This window comes from Nicotiana sylvestris, chromosome 12, assembly GCF_000393655.2.
Source record: "Nicotiana sylvestris chromosome 12, ASM39365v2, whole genome shotgun sequence".
NCBI lineage: Eukaryota > Viridiplantae > Streptophyta > Magnoliopsida > Solanales > Solanaceae > Nicotiana > Nicotiana sylvestris.
Genome location: NC_091068.1, coordinates 15,804,246 through 15,831,360, shown reverse-complemented (window position 1 = coordinate 15,831,360; position 27,115 = coordinate 15,804,246). Strand labels below are relative to the sequence as shown.

The 27,115-nt window shown below is 36.0% G+C and overlaps 1 protein-coding gene across 1 annotated transcript; it reads left to right on the top strand.

Moving 5' to 3' along the window:
- Nucleotides 1-3,200: 3,200 nt before the first annotated feature.
- LOC104235380 (protein arginine N-methyltransferase 1.5) lies at nucleotides 3,201-22,581 on the top strand. The gene is made up of 23 exons (XM_009789116.2): nucleotides 3,201-3,437; nucleotides 8,483-8,600; nucleotides 9,428-9,537; nucleotides 11,711-11,800; nucleotides 11,926-11,994; nucleotides 12,642-12,733; nucleotides 12,872-12,947; nucleotides 13,043-13,129; nucleotides 14,773-14,863; nucleotides 15,526-15,617; nucleotides 15,703-15,738; nucleotides 15,820-15,888; nucleotides 17,073-17,141; nucleotides 17,282-17,335; nucleotides 17,454-17,528; nucleotides 18,224-18,316; nucleotides 18,440-18,543; nucleotides 19,007-19,055; nucleotides 19,165-19,251; nucleotides 19,982-20,087; nucleotides 21,386-21,473; nucleotides 21,675-21,768; nucleotides 22,038-22,581. Exons 1-23 carry the CDS (start codon nucleotides 3,300-3,302, stop codon nucleotides 22,119-22,121), a joined length of 1,971 nt encoding a protein of 656 aa, XP_009787418.1. The 5' UTR covers nucleotides 3,201-3,299; the 3' UTR covers nucleotides 22,122-22,581.
- The last annotated feature ends 4,534 nt before the right edge of the window (nucleotides 22,582-27,115 follow it).

Here is a 27,115-nt window from a genome sequence, read left to right as displayed (position 1 = left end):
CTTAATCACTTTACTACCCACTCTTACCAAACTATAAATTTTCATAAATCAAAAATATTCTTTTCCAAAAATTGCTCAACAACCACCAAAACATCAGTGCTCAATCTTTTCCATATAAACGAAGGGAAAACTTTTGGCAGATACTTAGGCTTCCCCATCTTTGTCAAAAACCCTCAAAATCTGATTTTCAATTCCTATTGGACAATTTCAAAAACAAACTTGCCGGATGGAAAATAAAATTCTTGGCTAAAGCAGGTCGTACTACTCTCATCTGTTCTACCCTTAACCACCTACCAAATCACATCATGCAATATCTCACAATCCCCAGCCATATCCTTTCTCATCTCACTCGTTATCAATAAAATTTTCTATGGGGCACAACACCCCAAAAGAAAAAATTACATCTCATAAAGTGGAGTATGGTAACCCAACTAATAGACCAAGGAGGTTTGGGCATACAAAACCTTGCCACAAAAACTAAGGCTCTATACGCAAGCCTTGCCTGGTGACTTTTCCAAAATCTAACCCAAGTATGGGCACAATTCCTCCTTAATACATATATACGATACAAACAACTGCGCAAGCGTAATGCATCATTTATTTGGCGTAATATCCTCCATGGTTGGTCCTACTGCTGCCTAGGTTACAAATGAAATCTCGCCACTGGCCATCACGTCAAATTTTGGACTGACCCTTGGCTAAAACAAAATATGCTCTTTCGCTCTTGCATCTATGGTCCACTACTGTCCCGTGAGGAGCATAAACTAGTCTCTGATTACTATTACAATCACGAATGACACTTTGTCAGCCTACCATTTGACTTTCCAAATGAATTAAAGGCACTCATGAAAAGTACCTATATGCCTTTTATCCAAACAAATTTTGATCAAAATTTCTGGAGCCTTACCAAGGACGACCATTTCTCTGTCAAATCCAGCTACCAATCGCTCATTCCAACTAACAACCAGCACCCCTCATACATATGGATTTGGAAACTCCCAATTCCACCAAAAATATCTTTTTTTCTCTGGTTGCTATCACACAACCGACTCCCAACTGCTACGTATCTCTCACGATTAAGTATCATACCATCCCATATATGTACTTAGTGTCATATGGCTCCAGAAATTGCGAAACACTTTTTTCTTGAATGCCCTCAAGCTACTCAGTTGTGGGTTTCTCTCAAATTAACAATACCAATCCAATGTTTTGCTCCAACTCACGCAAACCATAAAACATAGCTCTACAGGCTTATACATACGCCTTTACCCTCCACTCCACATGACATCCCTCCAACTATCCTCTTCTCTTTTGCTCTATGGAACATATGGTGTATAAGAAATAAAAACACACTGGAACATAAAAAAATTCCCATTAATATTCCTTTGCTAATCACTACAGCAGCTGAATACTATTTCCTAACTCACAACAGTCGAAAAATACATTCCCCCACTCCTTTATACATCAAATGGCACCCCCCACATGCTACTTACTATAAACTCAACATCGACGGCTCTGCCTTATCAATGCTCCAAAACTACGGAATAGGAAGTGTCTTTCGTGACTCACAGGGCCACTGGATCATGGGCTTTGCCGGTAAATCACACCAAGCTACCAGTGTCCATACAGAACTCATTGCACTACTCATGGAATTGCAAATTGCTGTGCGCAACCAACTACCACCCATCGTCATTAAGACAGATGCACAGGAGATCATTGGTATGCTCACCACACCTAATATGCATTATACTAACATTATTAATGACTGCAGGTTGTTGCTTCTACATCTGGGTAGCCCGCCTATCCACTATGTCTACAGGGAGAAAAATAGTATCGCAAACAGTCTAGCTAAATATGGAGCCAAACATGCAGATGGTAGCAGTTGTCTTCTTTTTGCAACACCACCACCTTTTGTCCAGTAATTGCACCATCAAGATCAAGTAGGAACAACTCACCGGATGCTCGTTAACTAAAAGTTTTCCATGAGCTCCTCAACGCCAACGACCTATTTTCTAAATAGTTTTTGTAGTAATGATGTTTTGGTTTGTAATGCACCCGTTGTAGGTGTGCATGTAGTAAACTCTAATAGGACTAGTTTAGTTACTTCGATGCCTATAGCGTATCCTGCTCCCTGTACTGATGCTCACTCTTAATTTTTATTAGTATAAGTACTTCCTTATGACCAAAAAAGAAATATACCTAAAGAATCATTCACGAATTGAAATGTTTATCAGGTTCATCTTGTAAGTTCAATTCAGGAGAAATTCTTTCCTTGGAAATGACTTAAATGGAAATATTTTTCCAGAAAGATATTTTTCGGAAAGATATTTCCGGTGTTTGGTTGGTTGTGGAATTTTTTTCAGAAAAAATATATAAAGACTAGTAATAATATTAGCAAGTCAAACGTGTAAACTTTTGAGTGTTCAAGATTAATAATAATAATAATAATAATAATAATAATAATAATAATAATAATAATAATAATAATAATAATATGTATGTGCTAGTTATAAGAAAAATGAGTTTTGGAGGAGTTTGCCACTTTAGCTTGCTTTTTCCATTTTAAGAAAACATTTTCACTTTGACCATATTACGTATGTTAGGCAATGTTGAAATTGTTTCACGTTAACTTGAAAATGGTACCAAAAACTTTATAATCGGCCTAAACAACTTTTTTTTTACTGAAAATAACACTATTAGATAATTTACCTCAAATAATGATTATAAAAAGACAAAACGTTTTGAATTCATATTTTTACCTGTATTCTTCAAATTACTATGTCAAACCTTAACATGTTACACATACATCTATGTAATTTTATAGTTATGCTGAGAAAAAAATCTATTTTTTTTTTTGGTAATTCACTCGAGCAATTAACTTCTCTATATTATATATCTAATTTTAAAGAACGAGCCAAACACAAATAAAAAATAAATTATGTATTATTAATTCATCCGTAACTAATCTTTATGTTATAATTTATGTATAACTTGTATTTCGTGCCAAAGGACATGTTACATATTACTATTACTAATATTAACTTCCATATTGACCCCAAAAGAAAAGAAAAAGGTTTGCTTCCCCCTCAACCCGGGTTTGTCCAATCGGGTTTCGGTTTCCCCGAAATGATCCGACCCGATTAAATTCAGAACCCTAGCCACCTCCACATATATAGGCTAAAGCCCTCGCAAAACCCCGCCCTTCGCAGTTCGCCCTTCATATATAGTACGAGCACTCTCAGTCTCACACTTGAGCTCTTCTAGCTCGGCCTCCAATCGCAGTAGAAGGAACTTTAAAAATGCCGCTCGGAGAAAGGCAAGGAGACGAGAAAAATGACGCCAAGTACTGTGGAGTCGAGACGGAGTTCAGCGATGACATGCCTCAACTTCTGTCTCTCAACATTCACGGCGGCTTCGACTTCGTTGTTGCCCCATTGGTTAGTAATCCGTAGATTCTAAACCCTAAACCCTAGTCTTAATTCTTCTATTTTGATCATCAAAAAACAGCATAACCTAGAATGTTTGGAACTCGGTGATATTAGGCCTGCCCCAATATCATTCCTCAGAAAATAATGAACTTTATTGATTAAAAATTGAACTATGAATAAAAGGAAATAATGAAGTCTTTAAACTTGATTGTAACTTTGGACAATCTATCCTTTTAACACAGCTAAGCTCGCGCTCTTTCACTTGATATAAATTGGCGTCTATAAACTTTTCCAATTATCATGTTGAACTTTCAGCTTAATTCTAATTTATGAGGAAACAAGTTTCCATCTTCTTGTAGAATAAAAAGTAAAATCAAATTTTAATTTTTTTGAGATGCTAAAATAAATATGTTATGTCGAAAACTGATGTTATTCTACTTTCTTAAGCTACTTAACTTTTTCATGTACTCCAAAAAAGACTGGTTAAATTTAGAAACGTGTTGCATTTAATAACATGCTTTTGTATGCGGCAGGATGGAACACGCACATTTACCGAGAATTTTTAACCCCTTTATTTTTCTTTAATTTTTTTGACTTAATTAAGTTTTTAAAAAGGTTTATTCTAAGTTTGGAGAGCTGTATGTATAAGGAATAAAACATTTGACATTACTAACTCTTGTCTTTTAAGCTGGACTAGGACATTGTTCAGTATGTTTGATTTACTTTGGAAAATGTGATTAACGGTGACCAATTAGCCAGTCACATATGGGCCGTAATGCCCTATTTTGCTATGTGTGAATGGTCAGTATGTCACCAACAATAACATGAATGGTGTTTCCTAGCCCAATTCTTGGTGAATTTTGATCTTCCTCACTTTCGCTCGGGCTGTTGACATTACATTTTTCTTTTCAAAATTCAAATTTGATGACTTGGTTTGCTAGCTGAGTGATGTGTGATTTTGAGAAATGGAAGACTTTAATGATTGTAATTTGCTAAGTTTATGATAAGGATTTCTGTCATATTTGTAAAGAGTAATTTGACGAAGAGGCAAGTGTAAAGCAGCTTCCAGTTATTTGGATTGGTGATTCAAGTCATCAATGCAACAAATTGCAAAAAGATCACTATTGACTCCCTGACATGGGATTTAAGAGGTGTAGGGTTTAGCTGAAAAATAAAATATGGGGGTTTGACAGGGGAAATTTAGTAGCTGAAATTAACCATTGATGCCTTGTCCATCATTTTACTTGCTATGTGGCATTGTAGCAACAAATAATTCACATTCTTTCCCAATTGCTTGCACATAAATAGCAACTGACATAGGTTATCCATTTTCTATAAATTTTCAGCTATATTGTAGTCCATTGCTATTGACCAAGTGAAAGTAAACCTTCCATGCAGCTCTAGGAACCATATTATTATAGGAACATATGTCTTCTCTTCTCAGTAGTGTGCGGTGTCGAGAAATCCTGTCCCCGTCCACACCCATTTAAGGCATACTTGTATTTTGCAACAATTATGCTTTTCCACAAACATACTCCCGCTTGCATATTTTTACATTTCACTTACATAAGAACAGATGAGCTTAGATGGAGCGGAGATCTATTTAGCCAATCGCAGCTTGCTTGGGATTGAGGCATCGTAGTAGTTGTTGTACATACCTAAGAATATTTTAGTATCTGGGTCTCGATTGAATGAAAGTGTTGCCACCTTGTTCCATTACAAAAGATGATGCTTTTTTCCCCCTGATTCATTCTTTCCCACAAAAAAAATTCCTTATCGGTCTTTCTAGCTTTTTTTCTCCAATAATTGAATTTGGAATAAGGAGAAATATATGTAGGGACGTTGTAAAAGTTGGAGTTATGACGATATTCTTGTCTCCCTCGGATAATGTTTGGTTTATCGAGATTGAGCGCCGTACACGAATATAGAATAATGGACCAATTTTCTTCAACTTGCTTTGAAACCATTGTAGTTGAATAGGTACATAAGGAAGTTTTAGTACACGTTGTGGTAAGCATCTTTAGAGATTGTCTGATTATTAGGTTTAGAAAAATAATCCTGATGTAAAATACTAAAATGTGAAATTATGTTATCCTGCATGGCTGAATTTTGGCTTATGGTATAAGCAATAGTGGAATCATTTTTTACCTCAACATGGGGTATTAATTTCACAATTAACAATCTTTGAATCACTTAAGAGTCATTTTATCATGGGTTTTACTTAAATCGAGATTATTTAATATGAAGGCTACTAACAATATCTGATACATTGTTCTACCACTTCATTTAAAATTTCAAAATATTAGAAAGAACACACTTTTATTTCCTTAATTATGTCTTCAGCACATTCCTTCATGTGTGGGCTTAATTCATTTTATGGGTCAGTTACATGGAAATTCTTTGTGGCAGAGAGACTCGAATGGAGGAGCTCTGCCTACTCTAATATTATGTTGAATTGTTTGACCACTTATTCTAACAAGTAAGAACTTACGCAAGTAGAGGGAGTACACTTTCATTAACTTAATTATATCTTCAATAGTATTTATTTTTTAATTCACTATGAGGAGAATATATGCTTATGTAAGCTTAATTAATTATTTTAGTTGTTAATTATGGTTTCACGTAAGCGTTATCAAATGCGAAGAGTGTAGAAAGGTGTCAAGGTCTTTTGGAAAGTTTACGCGTAAAGCCGCAATTATGGCATTGGGTTTAGTAACGAAGAAACTCGCTAATGAAGGAAATATAAAAAATATATATGTAACACAAGAAAAAGTAACTATAATGGTAGACAATAACAAGTTGGCTCGAACACCACCACTGTAAAAAAATTCTAGACCATAATTATTTTGAGAAATGAGTCGAAAAGTTATAGCTAAAGGAAATATGTGAAGTAAAGATCATTTCAATTAAGTCCGATGGCCATTTTATATATTTGATTTAGTTTTGCAACTTTAAGTTTCCAATGACTGGTTGTCTTGTATTAAATCTAATTTCTTATTTCTAATGATTAAAATGTCTTTCATGAACGTGTTGATGAAAATTAATATATCACTTCCTCTCTAGTACTGCCCTTTTAATCACGGGCCATAAGGCACTTGTTCTAGTGCTCTATGCATGCACTTGAACGAGGCAATCCGCACACCCTTGATATCAGCGAGCGTCAAGCTTAAACTCGCTTTAAATGGGCTTTTAACTACACCGGTCTAGTAATGTCATGGTATCTTATCTTTATTTGGGGGGGGGGGGTTAAGAATTTTGGGTGGCTTGTTGGCCCATTATATATGTTCCTGATATTATCATATGTGCCCTTATTATTTTCCTTTATGTTGTAAAATACACATCGAAGTAATTCCTTTCTCTTCTTTAGTTAATATGTTGGGATATTGACTTCATGAGAAACATAGATCCGTTGTTCTATGTATGCACAAAAAACTTCAACAATTGCGAGATTTGACTTGATTTTAGTGGTTATCTAGTTCTTTCATTCTTGGTATTAGGCATGACATGTTGGGGGCTTGGTTTGTGGTTGGGAGGGGGGGGGGTTAAAGTGGATACGATTATTTTTTTTTTGTGAAGAAAAGTGGGCACGACAAGTGTAGAATTGTGTTGGAATTTTGTTTCATGGGGCTATTATCTAAGTTTTTTAATCAAGTAGAAATTCTATTTTACTCCTACACTGTACCTATCCCACAATTTTTGTGTTGTTATTTTGCACTAATACTAAGATGATATTGAGCTCATTGAAATATTGTGGTATAGGAAGCTCAAGTCTTTTCCTATCAATCTTTTGTCGGGAAGCAATGGAGTAAATATCATCTTTTAAAATCTTATTGATGGAGGCACAAAGAGGGTGGGAAAAGATAGGATACTTTTTCAAGAGAGGGCTGAAAAAATAGAATAATTTCTGATAGCCATCTAGTGAGTGAAAGTTCTAAAAAAGGACGTAGTAAAAGATAGGGTATAATGGAAGAAAAAGATCTAAATAGGCAATACATATTAGTGGAGAATATTAGTGTTGTTATTTTGCACTAATACTAAGATGATATTGAGCTCATTGAAATATTGTGGTATAGGAAGCTCAAGTCTTTTCCTATCAATCTTTTGTCGGGAAGCAATGGAGTAAATAGCATCTTTTAAAATCTTATTGATGGAGGCACAAAGAGGGTGGAAAAAGATAGGATACTTTTTCAAGAGAGGGCTGAAAAAATAGAATAATTTCTGATAGCCATCTAGTGAGTGAAAGTTCTAAAAAAGGACGTAGTAAAAGATAGGGTATAATGGAAGAAAAAGATCTAAATAGGCAATACATATTAGTGGAGAATATGTCTTAGACATTAACACATTAAATGTAGGTCCTATTTTTTAGGAGTGGCTTAGCCAGAAAGAGATTATACGTTTAGAAAATATACAAAAATTAAAAGTATTTTTATTTTTATTTGCGTAATATTGGCATGAGATGAGTTTAAATGGAGAAACATGATCAGTGAGAATTCATATAGCCGACTCCAACTTGTTTGGATTTGAATGTAGTTGTTGTAGCCATCTGGTTAATAAAAACTTGTGTAATTAATTGGAACTTTCTACTTCCTGTGCAAGTGGTGATAGGTAGATGGTCTTGAGATAAAAGGGTCTAGCAAAGACAAAGATTGTAGCACAAACATTAAGAATGACATTGAGCTTTAGAGAATTTAGTGAAAGAAGATGGCATGTTTTCTTAGTGAGAATGGCATGTCATGACCATAAAATTTTATTATTATTGTTTTTGTTATTACTGTTTTTTATATAGACTCTGTAGCCATAATCTAATAAAAAGCATCATTAAATTTAAAAAGAAGACGCTCATCGAAGTTTATATTAGGTGTGCTTGCTAAAGATATGTGTTCTCTTGTTTTTCACGATAAGTATGTCACTCGTTATAGCGTCTTATACTAGAGCATTCTATCTTTGCTTGGAGTGCTAATAGTAAGGGATGCCTTAGTCTTCAGAATGAAAATAACTCTATAAATTTCATCTTAATCAATATAGCATTATTAATCCTTAATTTTGTGATGCAGATGGATCCTGCTTATAGGCCTAGCTTACTGGAGAGTAGCAATGGTGGATCTGGGGTGCTTCCATTTGCTGGGTCAGACTTGGTGCTAAGCCCTTCCCAATGGAGCAGTCATGTTGTTGGTAGAACTTCTTTCTCTTCATTCTTAGATTTAGTTAATATATGTTGGTCCAAGTATTGTATATTATTTTGCACGGTGAATGTTTTACTTATCCTCCTCAGCAATTTAAAACCCTTTGTGGAATCCTCATTTGCTAGTCTCTTAGGGCTCGTCTGGTAGGAGGGATAAGGGATAATTAATCCCGGGATTAAATTTAATAAGAGTTTATCCCATGTTTGGTTGGGATAAAATTGCGGTATAATTAATCCCGAGATTAGTTATGGCAGGATTGTAGTGTTTTTTTATCCCCATGGAAGGGTGGAATAACTAATCCCGGGATAACTAGTCCCAAGATTATTAATCCTGGGATAACTTCTTTCCAACCAAACGACCCCTTAATGTCTGATTGACACATTTACTATTGTTTTTTCTTTTGGTGATAAGTATTGATGCATTTATTGTTGGTTTTTTCGTTGCGCTGCAAAAAAAGGAATACACAAGTTTATTCTCTTTGGGTGTTCTCCTCAGTATATTAGATGCAGACTTGGTGTTTTTTCTCCATTGTGGATATGATAATCAAAATGAATCATCACATGGATCCTAAGCAGATAGGTGGAGAAAATCTCATTTTTATTTTGGGATGCTAATATTGTTTATCGTTCAGAGGAATTATAATGTAATATCCAAGATTGACTTTGCATTGTAAAACAAATTGTTTGTTAATTGTCGTCTCCATAGTCCTTGTCATGAAATCTACTCATGAAGGTTCTAAAATAGTGATTGATATATTAATGGATCATTCTCCACATCATCTCAATTTTTGTTATTTTTCTGGCACATGTGATCTAGGTAAAATTAGCTCATGGCTTGACTTGGATTCTGAAGATGAGATGCTTCGGAGGGATTCTGAGATTGCTCTCAAACAAGAAATAGCTTGGGCTTCTCACCTTTCACTGCAGGTGAGACTGTTGCAGTATTCTATGTTGTGGTTTGCAAGTGTGTTCCTTTCTCATTATTTTTATTATCTCCATATTTTTAATGTTTCTTGCAGTTTAGTTTTTATATATGCTTCTCTGGCTGTCTTTTTCCCCTACAGTAAACAGGGTTGACACCCGCTTAATCCCCAATTCAATACAAGTCCTTTGTGTTTATCCAACATACAAAAGTATGCTTCATTCACATAAAAGTGTATCGACATGAACAAGAGTATTTGTTAAATTTCTAATAACAGATTTGCGTTTCGCCAAAATGTCTTTAAGCATATACAGTAAGTGCTACTGTAATTTGTTTGTCTCCATCAGACTCTTCTTAGCCACCTTTAAATTTCAACAGTTTGACCAGAACCATGTTGACTTGACACGATAATGTACCAATGGTGTGAATATGCTATGCGGTTTGTGTTGGATTTTGTCAAATCTGATTGGAGACTTTGATTTTGAGACATAGATGCAGAGATGAAGGACAACAAGCAAGAACCTCATGCTACTGTTACTCTTCATTTTTGTCTGCCTATTACTTGTTCTTTTCCTATATGTGATAGCTAGAATGTCGGTGAGGTAACTTAGGCTGAAAACGAGCATGTTAACCAATGGATTTGAAATAGATTTTTAACATTTTGTGTGTGTGTGTACATATATAGAGAGAGAGGGAGAGAGTGAGTGAGTGTGTTTTTGCTCTTGGAGACCAAGGTTTAAATCCTAGTAGTGACAATAAGCACAATGTGATTTTTTCCCATCTGCCTAAACCATTGATGGATAGAGTTACCAAGTACCTGGTGGAAAGTAGCACGTACCAGATGTCGAGGTGTGTGCAAGCTGGCATGGGCATCACTCTTATAAAAAAGAGAGAGTTTTTGGTGATTGGTGATTTTAGCCAGTAGTTCTTTTTCCTTCCTGGAGTTTCTTCTTGGCATATATGCCCCTACTCTGGGGATTATTTTTTAATCTTGTGCTGAAGTTACCATAAGTCCAAGATTTTCTGAGCCGTTTGCCGGTTTTCTTTCCTATATATCAGTTTGTTCAAGGCTTAATTCATTATATAAACTGCATATAGCGTAAGGGCTCTTGATAAGATCAGACATATTTAGTTCCTTAAGCTTCTTTATATTAGAGACTGTGGAACGTAAATGGATTTAGTTATTCTACTTTTCCGACTGTTCTACTTCTTCACCTTAAACTCATTGTTTGCGCATTTGCTTTCGTTAGCCACTAGATTTTCCTCAGGCTGACAACTGCTAAAGATAACTTGAATTCTAGCAATAGTCTATTTGTGAAGGCGTACCAAGTGGTGTGGCCCTAAGTTGCTCGGACACGGGTGCAGGTGTCCGACACGGGTGCAGATCCTTCGAGATGTAATAAAATTCGGGTACATGGATCCTAGTACGGATATAGTGCAGGGATCCGGCTAAAAATAATTCAAAAATATAAAAATATCTCTAAATTAGGAGAAATATTTTGGAATACTTGCGTATAGATTGTAAAGTTTGAATTTCTTTTTTATTCTCAAGTTATAGATAAGTAAATGATTGACTTCCGAGTTAAGGTATGCTATTTTCTTCAAATTTACCCTAGTTTTGGTTATGATTTCGGGAATCAAATTGTATCTCATCTCGACTTTTTCTGTCTATCGTGGTCAAAGTACCCCAAATTGTTTGACCATATCCGATACGGATTCCATACCCACATCCATACTAGTGTCATGTCGACACGGGTGCGGCGCCTAAACTGCCGTATCGAAGCAATTTAGGTGTGGCCTAACGGTGGATGAAGCTAGAATAAAAGCAGCGCTGGACCAGTGTTCTGAATACCAGCGTAGGTGGATAGAATTGCCCAGTATCTGTACTGGTTTAGGTACCTGATGGACTAGTTGAGGCACAAAAGTTGATCTGTAACCACCATTATGGAAAAAACTGTCTAGCCGTGTGGCCTTCTACTGGGTTGACAACTTTTGCATGCCCCTCCATGTTTGCCTCCATCAAAAGAATGTGGAGAAAAGAGGGGGGGGTTGCTTTGATTGTGTAACTGCAGTTAGAAGTTACTTTTCTTTTTGCGCTCTCCAGTATGTGCAACCTTTAATTGCTTGAGTTTAGCGACACACTTTTGCTTATTGCTCATGAACCTTCTGTTCCTGCAGGCATGTCTTCTTCCTGCACCCAAGGGAGTGAACTGTGCTAATTATGCTAGATGTGTGAATCAAATTCTACAGAATCTAAGCAATATGCAGGTGTCAATCTTGTCTTTGTTATGGTTTAGTTATTTTTCCTCCATTTTTGTTAAACATTAAAAACATGCGCGTGCATTGTATATTTTTTGTTTCATATTCTCGTTCTGATGTTTTGTGGCTTGAAGTTGTGGCTAAGGATTCCATTGGAGAAATCTGATGATGATGACGATGGAAATAGAAGTCCTAATTCTATGGTGAGTAATTGCTGCATGACTGCTTAGTGAAGATCTATAACTTTATATTCCCCTAACTGTCAGACTTGTCTATTGAATATTCAGTGCCAATGGAAGATGGTATCATGGTATAGCAATCGTCATAATTATAATTGTTAATTTGGTGGCGTTTTCTATGCTACACTTGGATCCTTCTGGCCAAGCCATTGACCATGATGATTAATTTCCTTTACTCAAATTACCTTCTGATAAGGAAGTGATTCTAGTTTTCTTTTTGCTGGTACTGGAGTTGCTGGTAGAAGTGAATGGCCTGCTTATCACTTTCTATTGTCTGCATTTAGTCTTAAGTCTAGTTACTCCCTCCGTTTCATATTAAGAAGCTTTTATAGCCACACAAATGTCATGGCCCCACAAACCTTTTACCCCTTAAGCTTTTAAGACCACAAGTTTCAAAAGTCTTCTTCTTTTTTCTTAAACTCCGTGCCGAGTCAAACTACCTCATCTAATATTCTTAAGTCTAGTTAGTGGACCTGATAAATCTCCCAAAAGCTTCTCTCCCTAATTTTCTATAGTTATGTTGTCTGAGCTATGACATAACACTTTAATTTTAATAGATAAGTTCAAAACTAGTGCTTTGGTTTGATGATGGATCTCTTTATGCCAAGCAGGGTGAAGAACATAGAGATTCGTGGGAAATGTGGAACTCGTTTCGTACTCTCGGTGAACATCATAGTCAGCTCTCAGTTGCACTCGATGTTCTGTATGTATAAATTTGTATAGTGTTATTATTTTAAATTTTATGGATTCTAGGTGATAAACTTTGAGGAGAATTCTGTAAATTGACATTCTTTGACGTGATTATGTCAGAATACTTACATGCAATTTACTTGCTGCCTAGATGCTCATTGCCCTCTGCGAATTCACTTGCGAGGTGGTTTGGGGAGCCTGTTAGAGCTGCCATAATGAATTCCAATGTAAGAAATTGAAGGGGTTGCCCCTTTTTGTCCAATGTAGTGCTTGATACTGCTTTTGTTCTAAGTAAGTAAATGTTACTGTGCTGATTTGCCAGATTTTTCTCACCAATGCCCGCGGCTACCCTTGTCTGTCAAAACGACACCAAAATCTATTGACTGGGTTTTTCAACCACTCAATTCAGGTAGCACATTCTCGTCCTCATCTCTATTTTGTGGAGTTTGCCATTAACAATAGAGTTCAATGCATATTTGAAAATTTGGGGTAAAAGAGTGGTGACAGATTCACTGGGAGCAGTCTTTGTTTTTTTATCATTTGCTGGTAAAGGCCACTAATCTAAACTGTTCTGTCAATTGTAGAGAAAATGCTTCTGTCGCTCTCTATATTTTTCTGCTGAGCTCTATGTTTTTTTGCTGATACATTTGTAAAAGATAGCCGTAGGTAGATCCATTTTAGTTTTACAAATTCTTATTGTTTGCTTAACACCGTGTTACAAACTCAGCCATATGTACATATTCTGTACGAGTGTTTGGAACAGATCTACATGAAGGTAACTAACCTTAAAATCTAACTCGGCCATGATAACGGGCTCCTCAACCCTGAAGAAAGGTCCAAGGAAAAATGGTTGGCTGACAAAACGATTCAGCATGAAAAGTTAGCCACGTTTGATCAAATAATTCTGGGAAATGCAATTGCTTAGGTGATTCATCTTTGCCATATGCTCTAAATTCTGTGATTCATTCACTAGGATTCCTGCAGAAACTGGATTGACATAATATTTGCTGCAACACGTGGATGAGGAAATAGGGTCCTTACCAAAATGTGATATAGACGCAGATGGAAACCCCTTGGGGAGTGTTTGATTTCACTGTCTCGTTTCATCTCGAAAGCAACTAAAGGAAAGAGTCAATCTTGGTGTAGGCTCAAAATGGTGGTAAATGCATGGACCACTTGCTGGTGACTCATTTCTGGGGGAGGTATGATAGATGATGACGAAAGCTCGGTAGCCTGGGCATATGAATAGTCAGTTACAAGCAGGATCTTGAAAGAGAAATGGTGCATTGCCTGGTGGAAGGAAATTGCTTGTAGTGTATGAAGGAGAAATAAAAATGATAAGTGGAGTGTTAGAGGAGCTTTATTTACTTGATAAAAGGTGGAGTGTGTGAGGAGTTGAATGGAATTGGGATTCTTTGAAACTGAAGAGCAAGTGGGCCTGAAGGGGGTTGGGTTGTTTAACACTGAAGACAAAGTGGAAGCTAGTACTTACACTACCACCGTTTTATTTATCACGATTCTTGTGTAATGTACACTTATTCCAGTTTTGGCCATTTTTAGTAACTCATTACCTAAATTATATACATCTCTTGTGGTTCGAGCTAATACATTGGTACGTTAGTTTAGCTTGGTCCTGACCTATTTTCAAAATTTTGCCTACAGATGAGTTACTGAAGTTTTTGCTCAAGTAACATGCATATGTTTCTCGGACTTGATGGATATGTAAAATTTCTCAGATGGTTTTGTCGTAATTCATCTGTTTAGCAGGGGTTTCAATATTTTCATTAGAATGAATGATCTTTTTAAGCTCACATATTTTCCTTTAATGTGTTTAGACTTCCAATTTGAGTATAGCTGCTTCATCCCATCTAACCATTTGCTAGCAAGTTGAGAATACTTGTCATATCGGCTATTTTTCATATGCCGAGTTATCTACCGAATTGTTATCTGCATTCGACTCTTCTACTAACTAATTATCTTGTTCGATAATCATGTGATGTTCATCATTTTGAGATCTTACCATGAACTCTCTCTTGTAAATGTCTCCTGCAGATAGTGATTTCTGGACAACAAATGCAGAATCTCCCCGCGGGAACTTCAGGGTCAAATCACAATAGTAATAATCCAAGTGAGGGCGTTGATGGTATGACATTGAACTGTAATTGAGATTAATTTTGATAATCAGAAAGTCCCAATGATGTATTTTAATCTGCCTTTGTTGCACTCCAATCTTTTGTTATATCCTACTTGGCGGTTGTTATTTCCACTGTCACCAATAATACTCTTGAAATGTTGAATATCCATAAAACCACCGTTTTGATTGTGTTGTCAAGCTAACGTGCAACCAAGATGATCCGTATCCTCTCCATATTCTAAGTATAAGAAACTCCAATTCACCTATATCTCCTTTAATTTACTAATATAGCATGCACTGCGAAACAAGACCATCTCTTCGACGCCTTGTGCCACATAATATTTCTTCACCTCCCTGTTGTCTCCTTCTCTTAACTCAATATAACAAGATATCATCATAAAAGATTTCGTTCCTATCTATTTCAAACCATCTCCCCCTTACCCCCATCAGGAAGATTTCTTCAGTCTTGTCCTATTTGTGTCTTGGTGGCCTTAGGAAGTTTATATCCTTCGTGAACCCTTGTTATCTCTCGTAAAACAATCGACCACCATAGCCTCTTTCTCAATCGCCAGAGCATACACCTTTGGAAATGCAAGCATTAGGTTCTCTATTCCTTTATGTGCAGTCTTATTGTTAGCAAGAATGCTTTAGTTTGTATTAACATTGTTCAGGCATGCAGCGACATCCGCTAAGGTCATGCCTGGACTACATTGCTTATTTGTACCAGAGGATGGATCCACTTCCCGAACAAGAACGCTTTGAGGTAGTGTATCTCCTGTGCATTGGGGGTGTTAGTGACTGGGTGGCGCTTTTCTATTAAGCTTAAATGAGAGTTTTTTCTATTTCAGCTTGGCTATAGAGATTACTTACAGTCTCCCCTACAGGTAGGTTCACTTTCTTCTCTATCTTCATAATTTTCTTCTATATGGTAGTTGAATTTCTTTTTATTGATTTCTTTCCTTCAGCCTCTTATGGACAATTTGGAGGCGCAAACTTATGAAACATTCGAGAAAGATTCGATCAAGTACATACAGGTATGTGCAAGCTTATTGTCAATTATAGCAACAAAGCTCAAACAAAACTTAGTCAGGGCTTGTTGGTAGTTGCTATAGGTTAGAATGTTCTGAAGTACTAAGCAGTGTCTTTTATAAAAAAAAATTAAAACTGGTATACCTTTGCAATGCTCATTTCTGTTTGAAAGAAAAATGTCCATTAAAATTTAATCTGTTATCATCTATTGTTGTTTTTGGGAGAAACAAGAGGCTGCCCTGTTAAGGGACGTGTACAGATGTTGACAACATGGTGTTAGCACTTTGGTTTTAGTCTTCACCACTTGAATAGCAAGAGATCTGACTCTTTCATTGTGCTTGTGTTTATTCCTTAGTTTTTCCCCAAATATTTTCGTATGAAGTCGTTTGAGGAATCTCAAAATTTATCGAAATGCAGACTACAATTCAAATAGTTGTGCAAGTTGGGGTAGAATTGATCTGATAATGAACAAACTCCATCTAATCTGTACCTTATACTCCCACTAAAGCAAGGATTATTTAAATTCGCTACCCTAATAATTCTATATTTTGCATTTTGAAGACACTTAAGATGGTTGCTCTTTCTCTTAACTTGCATCCTTATCCAGTGGAAGCCAAAGGGCACAATAAAATTTTCGGATACAAGGAAATCATATTTGTAAAATAAATGTTTTGTCTCATTCGACAAGAGGGGTTGCTCTGATGGTAAGCAACCTCCACTTCCAACCAAGAGGTTGTGAGTTCGAGTCACCCCAAGAGCAAGGTGGGGAGTTCTTGGAGGGAAGGATGCCGAGGGTCTATTTGGAAACAGCCTCTCTACCCCAGGGTAGGGGTAAGGTCTGCGTACACACTACCCTCCCCAGACCCCGCTAGTGGGATTATACTGGGTTGTTGTTGTAAATGTTTTGTCTCATTCATCATATAGTTGAAAACTGTAGCTGCCTGATTGCTTTGCTTTTCATGTTTTCATCATCCTTAGCAAATACATGTACGGATATACACTCACATGTTACACCTTATTATCTTTCACTTGATTCCTTTCCGTAGTCCTTTTAATTATTCGCAACTGGCCTTCCCTTCATAACGTTGGGGAAGAGTCAGTGGTTAATTGGTAAATATTGAGCGGTAAGTGTATTGTTTACTAGTAAAGTTGTGTTCCCTGATCACTGTTGACTCCTATTCTGGCGCAGTATCAAAGAGCGGTTGCGAAAGCTTTAGTGGACAGGGTTCCAGATGAAAATGCATCTACAATCACTACTGTAAGGGTTTTGTCTTGAAAATTATCTATCTTGCTTAGATGTTAACTTGTTCTCATTTAAACAGCTCGGGACTTCATCTTGAGTTTAATTTTGGTGGCATCCTCAGCCGTTAATCTGACTTCTTTAAATGCTTGTTGCAGGTGTTAATGGTTGTTGGAGCTGGACGTGGACCTCTCGTCAGAGCTTCTTTGCAGGTGTAAATGTCTTACTGTAGAGAATGTAAAAACAAGAAAAAAATGGAAGACAGACTATTGACTTTTGCCAATATATCATCCTTTTTTGTTTTTGTTTTGTTTACCTTGTCGCTAACAGGCTGCTGAAGAAACTGGACGCAAGTTGAGAGTTTATGCTGTCGAGAAAAATCCAAATGCAATTGTCACCCTACATGTAATCATTCATTGTTGTCTTTTTTAATTTAGCTTCATGAACTTTTGATGCGTGGATATTGTGGCTATTCCTTTCTTTTCAAGTCTAGAATGTGTTTAGTTCTCATAAACTCCAGTAGCTATTCTAAGATACCCACTGAAATAAGAAAGCATCGAAATGGCTGGATTTTGAAATTTTGGGCTGTTTAGATTCTAGTTTGACTTATATATAAATTATCTGAGGATAATGGAAGAAATATTGAAGTAATAGACAGAAAATTTATTAAAACATCAGATAAAATATGAAAGTCAAATAGTTTAATGAATTTGAATTCTTCAATGTTGTGAAAGTTGAATGGAAATGGAACGGTGTTAAACATTTTGAGACGTCCCACAATGTAAAGAGTGCAATATAAAGCTGGATGTATGGATGCTGAGAGACATATTACGTATACCTGAAATGTATAAAGGGGGGAAATCATAATTTGAAGATTAAGCAAAACTCTGAATCCTTTGTTCCATGCATTTCACATCACTTATGGATTCTGGATCTTTATTGACTTCAAATTTGGTGGAAGATCCAAATCGTTAGTTGTTTTATTCTCTTTCCATAAAACCCTTTGTTGGAAGATTTGGGAGCTAACTGACTTCTCTTTTACTGTTTTAGCTGACTCATTAATGTTTATTATCTTGGCGTACACTGTTTATTTGAGACAGAGCTTACTAAAGATTGAGGGCTGGGAAAAAATTGTCACCATAGTTTCAAGTGACATGCGCTGCTGGGATGCTCCGGAGAAAGCTGACATTTTGGTATTAAACCGAGTCTTCAGATCAAGAAACAATTCATCTTCTTCATAAAATATAATGTTTGTTCTTTCATTTGCAAATTGTCGTTTGAATTCCTCACTCATCATATATTTTTAACTAATACAGGTTAGTGAATTGCTTGGGTCATTTGGTGACAATGAGCTGTCACCTGAGTGTCTCGACGGTGCTCAGAGATTCCTTAAGGAAGACGGAATTTCAATTCCATCATCGTATGTATTCAAATACTGTATATGGTCATTTGTTTTTTTATGTTTAAGGGTATACACTAGTTAAACACGATCCACATATCTGATTAATATTTCACTGCTCTCTTGCAGTGAAGATCGTATATGAATAGGGTTAGCGCCTGCTCATTTGTGAGCATCTGCAGTAGAAACTTACTAATTAGCTCACATGTCTGATAATATTAGACTTCTGTGATTCCATTACAAATTTGGGGAGGTACAGTAATTCCATGAGGAGCACTGAAGTTCCTTTGGTGACATAAACACCTATATTGGAAATTTGTCTCCTTGAGAAACGATGTTTGTCTTCTCACTGTTTCCTGTAGTTTCAATCTCTTTTATTTTCTTAACTGCACATTTTGCAATCGATTTAGAAGTGGATTATGTCCGTCTAAACTTACAATTTTTACTAATCTGCAATGATATTAAATTTCTTTGCTTATTTCAGGTATACAAGTTTTTTCCAGCCTGTGACTGCTTCAAAATTATACAACGATGTAAGCCCTCATTTTTTAATATTATATGGGGTGTAGTGACCTCCCTTTTAAGTTTTGCATGTTCACTTTATCTATTTTAGCTTTTATATGATTGATACAATTATCACAGATCAAATCTCACAAAGATCTTGTGCACTTCGAAACTGCTTATGTTGTCAAGCTCCATCGTATAGCGAGACTTACTTCTCCTCAACCAGTAAGTTCCTTTACGTCATGAAGCATCCTGATTAGAATTTTACAGTTTTTCCGCTAATGAGATCAGCAAATAAATTTACACACTGTTGAAAAGGCTAAACATTGCAAAATGTTCAAAGACACTCATAAGAGTTGCTTAAACTGCTGACTCCTGGGAATGTTGAAAAGGCTAAACATTGCAAAATGTTCAAAGACACTCATAAGAGTTGCTTAAACTGCTGACTCCTGGGAAAAAAGAATCACAAGGTTACCTTTGTAAATTTTCTCCCTTCAAAATGTTGCAACTGGTTTCGGGGAAACAAAGAAGAAGCTTAGCACAGAAACATAATGAAATTCATACTGATGATTGAATCCACTCAATGTGTTTCACGAACAGTAAAGTGAGTAACGTGAACCAGACATAACACTCCTCTTCTCCACAAGAGCAAGGAAGAAAATAACGAAAAATTAACAATGCATGAAAAAGAAAAATGTTATGACTTTATGAGTACTAGTGATTTTGAGATGTGGAGCATCCCATTTCCAACCTCACTGTAGTGAACCACATCCTGTGTCCCAAAGGCAAAGAGTAAAGAGAACCTGATGATTTAAAGAGGAAAAATTACCCAAAAAGAAAAGAAGGAAAAAAGAAAGAAGGCATAGGTACTGCTGGTGCTAACTCAAAGGTATTATGTCATTTGGAGGAGCTATCACTTCTGCAGCTTAAATTTGGTTATTCTATCTTTTGTTAGGTCTTTACATTCAATCATCCAGAGCACTCAACTACGAAAAGCAATCATCGGTATAAGAAGCTACGATTTGAGATACCCACTGACACTGGATCAGCCCTGGTTCATGGTATTTGTCATTCTCATATACTGATTTCATGTGCTTCACTTTGTAGTTAAATACCATAAATATGAAGAATGATGTTTGTCGTTACTAATCAGCTACAGATTCAGAAATTTGTGATAAAGGGTGAAAAAAAAGATGGGTATCTAAACACTCTCCTCATCGTGAAATTGTTGCTGGATAATATAGTCCAAATGATGCCTTAGTTTTTAGTGAAGGATGGTGTAAAGATAGATGCACTGAAGAAATGGTGACATTTTAGAGATGCTCATTGAACCCAGTTTAACATTAATCCAGAACAAAATTTTGTCCCTATGTTACCACTTTCATTATTTACTCAGCTGTTGAACCATAAGTTTATTAGTCTTTGTTCGCTGGGCTAGTGGTTAAACCTTTTGGTCAGAGCGGATGATATATATTGTCTTGGATGGACTTTTGGGCATGTCTACATTTCACCTTGGTTGTGTTTCCTCGTTCTGCCCATATAATATATCCATTTTTGCAACTGTTTTCTATTTATTCAACAGTTCCCAATTGGCATTTTGACCTGGCCCCATTTCCAATAAACCTCTTTGAAGAAATTATAAGCATTCTTTTTTTGCTAAATAAAATTAAAGTATATCTTAGAACAAATTATAGTAACTTTAGGAAAAACCAAAGTTGATGAATACGCAGTGAACGTAAATCATTTTATTCATTCGATTTGGATTAGCATGAATGTGTCATAATATCTAGCAATTAATGGTCTTTTTGGGCTCCTGATCCAAACAGATCCATTTCCTTCATCTAAATAGAGCCAAATGGATTTAGTAAGAATTTATTGCCATCTGAAAATAGCTTGGGGTTGAGGCATAATGGTTTTGGCAAGTGGGAGCTGGTTTCACCGGTGCCTTGTTCAAAAGGAATATGTGCTACTGCTCAATTGTTTCCCTGTCTGTTTTTTCTTTTAAGCGAGGAGAAGTCATTCATCCTTCTGCGAGTTACTTCATATTGTATTGATGCCAATGGTAATCTGTCGATGATTATACAGAAAACAAAAGGTTTCTTTTTTACTGTTATTGCAATTCGTTAATGTTGTCAAGTCTATCCGTCTAAGTTTCCATGTCCAGCATTGGCGGAATTCATCATATTCCCATGAGCTAAGGGACTGATGAGTTAGGAATACATAGTTTCTTTTAATCTTTTGGACTGATGTGGTGTTAGATTGTTGGTTTTACCAATGCTTGGTTTAGTAAAGCTTTATACAAGAATAGTTTCTGTTTACTTCTGCCTGACTTCTCATTGATTTCGCCTATAAATAACAGGATTTGCAGGCTACTTTGATGCTGTACTTTACAAGGACGTTCATCTTGGTATTGAACCATCAACAGCAACACCGAACATGTTCAGCTGGTATGCCAATTCTTTGTTCTGCCTGCTTTTTTTCTAGGGGCGTGTAGAGGCATTTGAGCTATCTTCTTTGAGTTACTTAGTCTTTTGGTGTAGATGTAGTGTTATTCTCTTTTTTATAGCACTTTGTTTTGGTGAAGTACAATTAATTACCCACTAAATCGTTAGTACACCTCGATTTAACTTCTTACTCATTCTTACCAGGTTCCCTATATTTTTCCCATTGCGGACGCCTATCGTTGCTCAACCGGGTGTTCCTCTAGAAGTTCATATTTGGCGTTGCTGTGGTACTTCAAAGGTAATTATTTCCAAACATGTTTGTGTTTGATCCCATTTTGTATCACATAGAGTAATGATTTTGATAATAAAATCATGAAGTGATTTGGATGAAATTCCGGGCAGAATGGAAAATTCCCTTTTGAGTGAAAACTGAATCCTTGTCCTCGATAATCTGAATTTCCATACTCGGACCCAGATGTGAAAATTTACTTGAAAGACGTATCTGCTCCTAACCTCATTATGAGTTGTTGAATGCAATCTCTGAATTTTTTGCTTCATGGAAAATAGGTTTGGTACGAGTGGTGCGTGACTTCTCCCAGTTCATCTCCTATACACAACTGTAATGGTCGCTCTTACTGGGTTGGCTTGTAAGATTTTTCTTCAGTGTGGTCTGGGCTTTCGAGACAACATGGTGTGATATTGAATTTCAAATGATTTACAAGTCTAATGTTACTTGTTAAAACTGTCATAATCATGCCTCCACAGTTCACATCGCTGATATTTCGCGAAAGCTGTGGAAATGCCAACTGGTGTTGAGCACCCAATTGATTGTCTGTGCTCTTCATGGTCCCTTTAAATTTTGTTCAGTAGAAATTTTGTAGAGTTAGGTGCAGATACGTTAAATCAATGTAGTCGAATAATCTTTTTCATTTTAGGATGTATTTTGGGTTGTGCTATATGTGATCTTCCTCGTGTAAAATCCCATAGTTGCTCTAACATGTATAAGATAAAACGCCGAGTGATGGTATTATTGTTTTTCCCCTGAATCACTTAGCATCTTCGTCTTATTTGTATGAATGTATTTCTTAATTGATTTCTTATTTTACTTTCACTATTCTATTTAAGGAAATGACGAGGAGGAGGGATGATTACACAGTTCATTGGTTCTTAAAGTTATGTATATGGTGTATCTTTGTCAAGCTTTGAATAGGGGATATGATTTACGGGTACAGTTAGACTATATCATATAGTGTTTGTATAAAGTATTCAAAAGAGAAAATGAAGCTTTGGTACTGGAGGTGTATTTGCAATGCGTTAGAGCTTTTTAGCCAGCTCCCTTGGGGATAGTTGATAAGACTTCTTGATGCTATCATTGGTGGGTTGAAACTACACAGGATAATGATATACACAGGATTTTGCACAAGTAGTGCCCGTTATTTTATGAACATTATTATTATTATTATTATTATTATTATTATGTTACTATTTTTAAAATGTGCAACTGTCACCGGGCGAGGGACGAGTATGGCCTGGCCCTAAGAATGTGCATGCATCTCCCAACAATCCTAACACCTTTGCGTCCAAAGGTGTGGGCTAATGGTATATGAAGTAGATGGAGAATCACGAGATCTAAGGTACAGATGCAAAAACACTAGGTTTCCATATGTCCGTAGACCGTGTTAGTTCATATATGCGATGGTAATGGTAGGAAATAATAAGTAACATTTAGAATTAATTTAGGTGCATACAAGTTGGTCGGACACCATAGTTATTATAAAAATAAAATAATCCTAACACATCCATCCTTCAAACACTATTCTCTCCTCTCTCTCTTTCTCTCTTTTATTTTATGATTTAATCAATAAAATTGTCATCCCAACAAGACAGGTCAATTTGATCAAGAACTTAAGTTTATATTATCCCACTGAACTGACTAGTTAGCTCTCCCTCTCTCAACACTGGCTCAAGTTTTGTTCATGTTAGGTGCTTAGCAAGTTGCATAATATAGTACTAATTACTCCTTCTCAGTTGATGTAGCACTAGTTAACTTGGCACAAAATTTTAAAAAGAAAGAAAGATTAAATTTTATGGACTAAAATTAATTATAAATATTTGTTTGGTTATAAAATTTCATTATAAATAAAACAAAAAATTTAAAGTTAAATTATTTTGAATATAAAAATATGTCTTTCATTTTCAAAATAAACTAAAAAAAGCGTATCACGTAAAATGTGATAGAGGAAATAATAAAAGAACATCTTTTGAGCCTTCTTAGAGGTTGAGAACCAAATATGTAAAAGAGACAAATTGACATTGATTATCACGATAATGACTGCAGATCTGTCTTTCAGAGTTCTTCCCCATTTGTGCTCCCTAGAAATCTATGTTCATCTTTGGACATGTTAAAAAACACCATAATTTTGCGGTGTCTTTGTTCTTTTCTAATAATTGTAACGGCTGGATAAGTATATCAAAAGATTTACATGTATAATATATATAATAGATAATTTAGTAAAATAAACAAACCATTATCATCCATATCCATAGTCTGCATATTGCATGTGAAACAACATGGCATACTCTTATGCAATGACGGAGCTAGGGGCGAAAAGGGATTCATCTGAACCTCCTTTGTCGGGAAATAATATTTTGTATATAAGGTAAAAAAATAAATAAATTTATGCATATATATGAGACCTCTTGACTTCGTATGTTTTGTTTTTATTTTTATTTTTGAACTTCATTGGTAAAAATTCTTGCTATGCCAACGAGATAGGCATCCTTCCTAATCTGTTTGGTATAATATAGGTCGACACATAACTTAATAAATTTATTTTTTGAAACATATCATTTATGTTATTGTACATAAACTATCAAAACTACCCTTCTGATGGATCTGCAGCAAATTATCATATCAATGATCTTATAGGTATGTCATATTAAGGGTAAAATGAAAAAATAAATATTAATAGTTTATATATATATATATATATATATATATATATGTATTAGTCTCTTTGTACAGATAAAAAGATAACGTGTGCCAACAAACTGAAAAATAATGTGTATTTATATTTAGATAATTAACCGATAATATGTATATAAAAAAGAAGATAAAAATGGATCAAGAACGTAGAATAGCGGGAATAGTGAAAGAGTGAAGTGAACGAGAAATAACCAGAGGCATTCAAACTTAGAGGAGCATTCATTGTTTTTTCACATATTTTACCTCAGATTTTATTTCCTGGACACTTCCCCAAAAAATTATCCAAAAAATAAGATAAAATCCCACAAAAAGTCACTGCATTGCAGAAGATAAAATCTTGGCTTATATATTCTGACATCCATTTGCTAGGCATTGAATTAGTTTGCAGATAATCGGACATTTTCCTTTTTAGTTAGATTTGAACTATAAAAAAAAAGAAGAGAATGAAGGTAAAGAAGGAATAACTTCAAATGAAACTAAAATTTTATTCCATATGATACTTGACGGCTATATAACAGTTGCATAGTTACTGACAAGGGTTAATGGTGGAGTGGTAAGGACTCCTTCATCCTTAACCCAAGGTCTCGGGTTCAAGTCTTGAATATGAAGTCGCTTTTGTTAGGGAGCATTTTACTCCTCGATATGACATTTTTCGGCGCGAATCCGAATTTAGTCGAGCCACAAGCGAGTGAAAAAAAAAACAGTTGCATGTTTGTCAGTTCCCCCTCTGTTTGTTATGGAAGCATCAGTAGCAGATAAATTAGGAACTATTTTTGCTAGACAATTATTAACAACTTGTTTGGATCAGTAGCAGATATCGTATTGTATTGTTTAATGAATATAACATTTGGATAGACTGTATTGTTTGTCGTTGTTTCATGATGTCACGTACCAACACTATGAACAATAAACTTGCAATATGACTAAGAAAAGATAGGATACAAAGTAGAATTATTATATAAAAGAGTAGGATAAAGGATAAAATATGATTATTTAATAATAAGGAAGGGCAAGATGAGAGAAAATAATGATGCCACCACACCAAATCCGTTGTTCCATAAAGTGACACTTTTCGTCGTTATGTAATGGTGATGCAGCTGTGATCTTCACGCCATGAGAGCACAAAGAGAGAGAGAGAGGAAGAAGATGAGAGAAGATTCCAGAACTTCGTAATTGAATTAATTGAGAAAAAAAAAGAGTGGAACCTCCACTATATACAATTGTACAACTAAGCTAAAACTAAGTCGGATAACCACTAACTAACTTGCTAATTACTTAGCTGATTGGTACATCTGTCATTTCTAACTAACTAGTGACTCCACTAACTCCTAACTAACTGATCAATACAAATAATAGTTCTTAATACCCCCCTCAAGTTAGAGGTGTAGTAAACACAACCAACTTGCCTAATGTAGCACTGTGTTTGATCCCTGTCAAGGCTTTAGTTAGGATATCCGCGAGCTGGTTATCTATTCTGATATGATGGAGAGAGATCAAGCCTGCTTGTAGTTGATCACGCACAAAATGACAATCGACTCCTATATGCTTGGTCCTCTCGTGGAATACTGGATTCCTTGCAATATGCAAGGCAGACTGGCTATCACAGAAGACTGAAATAGGCAGGGAAAAATGAACAGTCAATTCTTTGAATAGTCTGCGTAACCATACCAACTCTCCCACAACCTTCCTCAAGGCTCTATATTCTGCTTCTGCAGAAGAAAGAGATATGGTCTCTTGCTTGTTAGACTTCCAACTAATAGGACTGCTACCCAACAAAACCAGGTAGCCTGTGATGGACCTCCTAGAGTCTGGGCAGGCTGCCCAATCAGAGTCACAATATGCTTTGACTGTATGGTCCCCATCCTTTGACATGAAAATTCCCAAGGTAGGATTCATTCTTTAGGTATCTTAACAAGTGAAATGCTGCTTTCAGGCGAGGTTCTCTGGGCTCCTACATAAACTGGCTTAAGTGTTGAACACTATATGCTATGTCCAATCTGGTGTTGGTTAGGAAATTTAGTTTGCCTACTAATTTCCTGTAGTAAGTGGGATCATGCAGTATTGTCCCTTCCTTGGCTTTTAGTTTTATAGTAAGGTCTAAAGGTGAAGAGCAAGCCTTGTGCTCCAGACAATTGTACTCCTTCAGCAGATCCAACACAAATTTTCTTTGTGATATAATAGCCCCATCATCCTTATACATAATTTCCAGTCCCAGGAAATAATGAAGCTGTCCTAGATCTTTGATCTTGAACTGCTCATGTAGGAAGCTCTTGAGCTGTGCAATCTCTTGCTGATCAGTTCCAGTCAATAACACATCATCTACATATACAACAACATATACTGATGTATTTCCATTCCTTTTATAGAAGAGTGAATAGTCATACATGGAATGTGTGTAGCCCCTTGAGCATAATGCCTCAGTCAGTTTTGCATACCATTGTCTACTTGCTTGCTTCAGACCATAGAGAGACTTGTTCAGTTTGCAGACTAAACCTGGTTTGTCTATTACTAACCCAGGTGGTACCTGCATATATACTTCTTCATTGAGATCCCCATGGAGGAAAGCATTATTCACATCCAACTGTGAGATGGACCAGCCCTTCTTAACTGCTGTAACTATTAAGGCCCTGATTGTTGTCATTTTTACAACTGGTGAAAA

Bases quoted from the DNA above. Each gene is read 5' to 3' on its own strand.
- LOC104235380 (XM_009789116.2), top strand. From the start codon at position 3,300: ATGCCGCTCGGAGAAAGGCAAGGAGACGAGAAAAATGACGCCAAGTAC. The intron at 9,538-11,710 runs GTGAGACTGTTG...CTGTTCCTGCAG, and splicing joins CTTCTCACCTTTCACTGCAG to GCATGTCTTCTTCCTGCACC. The intron at 19,056-19,164 runs GTAAGCCCTCAT...CAATTATCACAG, and splicing joins CTTCAAAATTATACAACGAT to ATCAAATCTCACAAAGATCT.